This window comes from Dipodomys ordii, unplaced genomic scaffold (genome assembly GCF_000151885.1).
Source record: "Dipodomys ordii isolate 6190 unplaced genomic scaffold, Dord_2.0 Scaffold3, whole genome shotgun sequence".
Taxonomy (NCBI): domain Eukaryota; kingdom Metazoa; phylum Chordata; class Mammalia; order Rodentia; family Heteromyidae; genus Dipodomys; species Dipodomys ordii.
In genome coordinates this window covers 10,830,665-10,836,914 of record NW_012267219.1, presented here as the reverse complement: position 1 = coordinate 10,836,914, position 6,250 = coordinate 10,830,665, and the positions used below count along the sequence as shown (strand labels likewise).

Below are 6,250 nucleotides of genomic sequence, written 5' to 3'. Positions count from 1 at the left end.
GGCCTCAGGCATGCAAGGCAAGCGCTCTACCACTGAGCCACCTTCCCAGCCCTTGTTGAGTGTTATCATAATAAGGTACTGGCTATTTTTGTGTGTGTGTTCAAGTCCTGGGGCTTGATCTCAGGGCCTGAACACTGAGATTCTTTTTTGCTCAAGCCTAGCACTCTACCACCTAAGCCACAGTTCCACTTCTGGCTTTTTTGGTGCTTAATTGGACTTTCATGCCTAGTTGGCTCTGAAGCATCATACTCAGATCTCAGCCTCTTAAGCAGCTAGGACTACAGGCATGAGCCACCAGTTTCCAGCTGGATGTTCTTTTCTACACCTATTCAGAAGACCACAGTTTTCTTTTTCTCCTGTATTCTACTTTATGATGATGTACATATTCGTTTTCTAAGGCTGTAGCAACTATCACATACAGGGTGGTTCAGTCAATATATATTATTTTTTTTTTTACAATTCTTCTGGCTAGATTCTGAGATCAAGGTTTGGACATGATTCGTTTATCAAAAAAAGCTGTGCCTTTCTTTCTGTATTCATTGTGGTCTTTGGTGCTCTACTGTGCGTTTCAGTGAAATTGAATGAGGGCTCCTCCTTGTGGCTCTTTTATTAATTACCACTTTAAGGATACTCCAAATTCAGTCACATTTGGAGGTATTGCTGTTTTTGAACTCCAACATGAATTTTTAAATCCATAATAGTACATTATATTGACTGGATTTATATGTTGAGTCTTATATCCCTTGACAATGGAATCACTTAATTCATTTCATATGTGATTGGACTTGGTTTGCTAGAACTTTGTTGAGGATTCTTTGCAAGTAGACAGAATGTTACCTTCTTCGGTCCTACAATTCAAGTGCTTTACATGTGCTACTTTATTCACTCATAAGCAGAATTTCATGAGATGGGTAGCATTCAAATCACCAGGGCAAACTGAAGTTCAATAAAGTCTTACACTAATTATAATTTTCTGTAGTACATAGTATAAATTGGAATTTAAAACGACAAAAAGAGAACATTACGAGAGAAGAAATAAAGCAGGATTGGTGAGAAGAAAGAAACTTGGAAAAGGAGAAGTTTAGAGTTAACTGAATGACAGTGATCTCAATAATGTAAGAAATAACGGCATCATCTCATCTGCAAAATGAGTAAAGAGATTTGAGGTTCAGTTCATGAATATAATTAAATCAGCTAAAGGCAATAATTCTCATTTATTTGAGAACATGAGTTGACAATATTAACTAGAGGAAAACAAACCAAAAATTTGACAATAGGAATTTGGCTGTATCAATAACAGTAAATCTTACCTTACAGATGCTTGGTTTGCTGAAAAGTGAAATTTCCAAGCATATTTCTACCCTTTTCCCTAAGGCTGGCCTCAAACCTACACTGGTGACTCTTATCCTCTAGGCCTGGCAAACACTGAACTGAAAGGTAGGGGAAATCTGCACGATGGCTGACACAGGGATAAAGGCCCATCTCAAGTCCCAGAGTATCTAGGAAGAAATTCTATACTACAGAGACCTTCACACACCGCCATAGTGCTTATAAATGCCACAACTTAAAAAGAAATGAAGTATTTTCTTGAATAAAGATATAATATCACAATACTAGGAAGAAATGTTAATTTATTAATGGAGTTCCAGAAAATCCTCAAAGAGGTACCAAAGATACCACAAGACAGAAATAAGCAAACAAACCAAAGATGCTTAAAAATAGGCAGAAACCAGATCTATAAACTACATTTATTGAACCTTTATGGGGCACATCAACTTATACAAATGAGGTAGAATGGGGGCTGACAAGATTAAGAAGAAATTAAATATACACACTAATTGGAAGTACAAAATTTATACAAGTTACATTTTACAAAGAAATGTTTGATGCCTATTAAAAGAAAAATATGCTTCATATACATTCCAATAAAAATTTTTAAAAAATTGTGCTCAATATCATGAAATTTCCATTAAATGCCTACAAAGCATCCATTCTTATTATATACATCTATTTTCTATTAAATATTGCTTGAACAGTACGAATACTTTTGACTCCACTGCTGGAAAAATCCATGGTTGACAACTATTTATGTAGTTCCTCTTTAAGAAACACCATAGCATTTGCATTAAGTCCATTTCTTCAATCATTAATGTCTACCTTATTTTCAGTTTAGATTACACCAAGTTCGCTTCAGAATTGTTTATATGTCTTTTGTCTGATCGTCTTCTTCAAGTTTCCTGATTTCATTTTTCAAACAATTTATAGTTTCACGACTTGCTTTTAACCGTTCCTTAAGCTCTGCAATTTCAAAGCTTGTTTTTTTCTTGGCAGCTTCTAGTTTTTCTCTGGTTTTCACTTCTAGTTCTGCAACTAAGGAAGACAAATACTTCTGATGAATTATTTAATTTTTCTCTTTTCTCTTTTGTCGTTAGTGGGGCTTCAACTCCGGGCCTGGATACTGTCCCTGAGCAATTTTTGCTTAAGGTTATGCTCCATCACCTTGCATCACAGCACCACTTCTGGTTTTCTGGTGGGTAACTGGAGATAAGCGTCTCACAGACTTTCCTGCCTGGGCTGACTGAACCATGATCCTCAGATCTCAGCCTCCCATGTAGCTAAGATTACAGGTATAAGCCACCAGTGCCCAGCCTTTCTCACATTTATAAGCTATATCATGGAGTAATAAAAGGAGCATTTCCTTAAGCCGTGCTCCTGGGATGAACTGTAGACAAGGTAAGATATATACAGGTGGGTGGGAGAAGGCCTAACTTTAGAATGTCTAAATTTCCAACAGAAGATGTAAGCTGTTCTTACAACTAAGAATGAAATTCTGGCCACAAACTCACAGTTAAGGTTTGAGAAATTCTTTTTTTTTCTTTATGTATATACATAGTACTTTGGAGATAGAGGGTTATACAAACTCAAAAGACATGAGCCAATGAAAAAGCTAACTAAAATTATTTCTAACTTATATAAACAAAGTGACACTATGCAAATAAACCCATGCCCTTTTTTCAAAAGTATCAGTCAAGAGTTGAGTTCTAGATCTACTACTTATTAACTGACACTCTCTAGGTTATTTCAACCTTACACTATCATTTCAACACTTACGAAACAGAAATTTCAACAGCATATACCCCATACTATTTCTTGAGAAGATTTCATATGAAATACCAACAATACTGTCTGGTAAATAAAATCCCCTATCAACTATTATGAGGACTTAGGAGGACAAAGGAACATTGAACTATACTTGCAAATTTCTGGAGGCTGGTAGCGCACCTGCCTACCATGTACGAGGCTCTGGATTCAATCCTTGGCACAGAAAAAAAAGCAAACATGCTAGCTGGGTACGTAAAAAAGCACTCAAGAAAATCTCATTTCTGTAAAATATGATACAAATATGCAAATTGGCTAGTGTTTTACAAAGAAAAATGCCTGCTTGCATCCAACATCACCATCTTGTGGCCACTTTAGGTAATTATTTCTGAAGTACAATGACATTTTACAAACTAACAAGATGGTCACTAATCAGAGGCAAAATGGTGAAAATTGTTTTTTAATCAGAAAGATCTAAGTACAAACATACCCCTGGCTCTTATTAGCCAAATTCAGTAAGTTGGAAAATGTGGACAACTCTCAATGTCCCTCAGTTTTTTTTTCTATATGATCCAGTTAAAAATGAGGTATTTTTAAAAGTATGTGGAGTAAGTGAATTACATGGAAAACATTCAGCACCTAAAAAATATGCAGGAAATAAACATTTTCTTCATTGTTATTAGCTTGCTTTTTGTAACATATTTTTAACACAAATTATTATTATTATTTTTTTAATCATTTGTGGGGCTTGAACTCTGGGCATGGGCGCTATCCTTGAGTGCTTCAGCTCAAGGCAAACGCACTACCACTTGAGCCACAGTGCCACTTCTAGTTTTCTGGTGGTTTATTGGAGGTAAGAGTCTCACGGTCTTTCCTGCCCAGGCTGGCTTTGAACCGTGATCCTCAGATCTCAGCCTCCTGAGTAGCTAGGATTACAGGTGTGAGCCACTGGCACCTGGCTTACTGTTAGCAAATTCTAAAATAGGGAGGGTCTGCCCCTTTCTCACTGCTGCCTATACTCTGGTCCAGACACATGTTACAACTGCATTACTGGAACATCCCCCCAACTATTCTGCGTTATAGTCTATTCTCACACAGCAGTCAGGGTGATTGTTTGAAAATGCTGGTCTGATGTTCACACCTCTGCTTAATACTCAAATGACTTACATCTCATTCAATCTAATAATCTTAATTCCTCAAAGTTACCCACAAGTCTCCATATGACCAGAGTGTTCTATTAACTTGGCTGATGTCTTTTCTCTTTCCCCTGCTCACTCTTCTTTGCTGACATGCTAGGCATGCTCTTACCTTTCAGATTTGAGAATACATGGTACTTACATTCAGTTTCATGCTTATAGGCTCCTAATGTTAGCTGGCGAGACGTTGTTAGTAACTGCTGCATCATTGCTGTTGGGTCTTGAAATATCTTGAGATTAAAAAAAAAAGCCTAATAACTTCAAAATTCTCCAACTTGAAATGCTTTCAAAACATGCACTATAGAATCTTACCATTTCATCATAAAATTCTGAAACCACTGTCTTTTTCCCCAGCATTGCATTGGTATCTGATTGGAACAACTTTAATAGATGATAAAGGGTTACCTGCAATATAAAAACATGTCACATCTATGTAACTGTTTACATCACCATGAAACACTGTCATTTCTTTTTGTTTTTTTTAAAAAAAACTTATCTTCAAATACTGCACAAGGTGGTTTCAATTTCACATGTCCATCTATGTGTATAATGCATTTTTGAAGAGTAGAGTCATTCCTATTTTTCTCCCACAATCCCATCTATCCAACCCCTACCAACTCATCAAGTTTCCTAGTTACATTTTTGTGCATCTACACTGAGAACTGTGACTGTATTCACTCACCAATCCTCTTCTCGCTAGCCTAACACTGTCATTTCTAACTGAATTACAATCTTCATTAAACCTGATTAAACTATAACTTACTGTAGCAAATTACTCCTTTAACTTTCATATTAGGTATCACCATCTATCCATATTTAGCTAACACAAACTTTAAAAAAGTTATTATTTTTTATTGTTCTTTGCTTTTGATTGGTCGTGGGGCTTGAACTCTGGGTTGGGCACTTCATTTCAAGATAAGTGCTCTACCACTTGAGCCATAGCTCCACTTCTGGCTTTTTCGGTTTATGTGGTGCTGAGGAATCGAACCCAGGGCCTCATGCATGCAAGGCAAGTACTCTACCAATGAGCCACCTTCCTAGCCCACCCGGCTTATTTTTTATTGTTCTGCAGAAGGATTACAGTTATACAAATCAGGTAATAAGTACATTTCTTCTTGGAAAATGTCACCCCTTCCCTCACATTCTCCCAGTCTCTCTCCTGTCCCTACTTACAAGTTTATAGGTCATTTTCAACAGAGTGCCTACTGAGGATCACTGCTGCATTTATTCACGCTTTGTCCCTCCATTTCTGTGCCCTCCACTTGTCCTCCCAAAGACAGATAAAGGAACAAAAAGAAAATAAAAACAGTAGCAAAGAAAAAAAAGTCTTGTTTTTATTTCCCGGAGTTCATTTCAGTAATTATTATTTTATATGATCAGATGCACACAGACATTGTGTCTTTGCCTTTCCTGATAATACCCCCCTTTGGCCTCACTGTGTATGAACATCTAGAGTAACAAGAATGGTTTGAAGAAGTTAAGAATCTATTTAGGCCTCTAGAAAATAACTACGCACAAAAATAACCAAGATACAGTTATAGAAATTAAACCTGGAAAATCACTAAGATATGAATTACTTTTTCCTATAAAAGTAAAATTTGATTAACTATTATAACTGTGAAGAGTCAAGTTTACAAATTTATTGTGGGGGGGAATATTTCAAATCAGTTTTCAGTGGCTCACATCTATAATCCTTGATACTCAGGAGGCTGAGATTTGAAGATCCTGGTTTGAAGTTAGTTCAATTAGACAAATCTGCAAGACTCTTATTCAGAATAGAAGCTGTGGCTCAAGTGATACAATGCCAGCCTTGAGTGAAAAAGCTTAGGGCCTGAGTTCTGAATTTAAGCCCTAATATGGCACACACACTGGCGCACACACACACTGGCGCACACACACACTGGCGCACACACACACTGGCGCACACACACACTGGCGCACACACACACTGGCGC

General features: G+C 37.0%; 1 protein-coding gene across 1 annotated transcript in view; it reads right to left on the bottom strand.

The window, feature by feature from the left end:
• Window positions 1-1,729: 1,729 nt before the first annotated feature.
• Window positions 1,730-6,250, bottom strand: part of Yeats4 (YEATS domain containing 4) — an 11,267-nt gene continuing 6,746 nt past the window's right edge. Inside the window, exons 5-7 of the mRNA XM_013023357.1 lie at window positions 4,608-4,700; window positions 4,438-4,525; window positions 1,730-2,370 (exon numbers count right to left, since the gene is read on the bottom strand). Of these exons, the coding sequence (XP_012878811.1) occupies window positions 2,201-2,370; window positions 4,438-4,525; window positions 4,608-4,700 (351 nt within the window). The 3' untranslated portion in view covers window positions 1,730-2,200. The remainder of the gene's footprint in view (window positions 2,371-4,437; window positions 4,526-4,607; window positions 4,701-6,250) is intronic.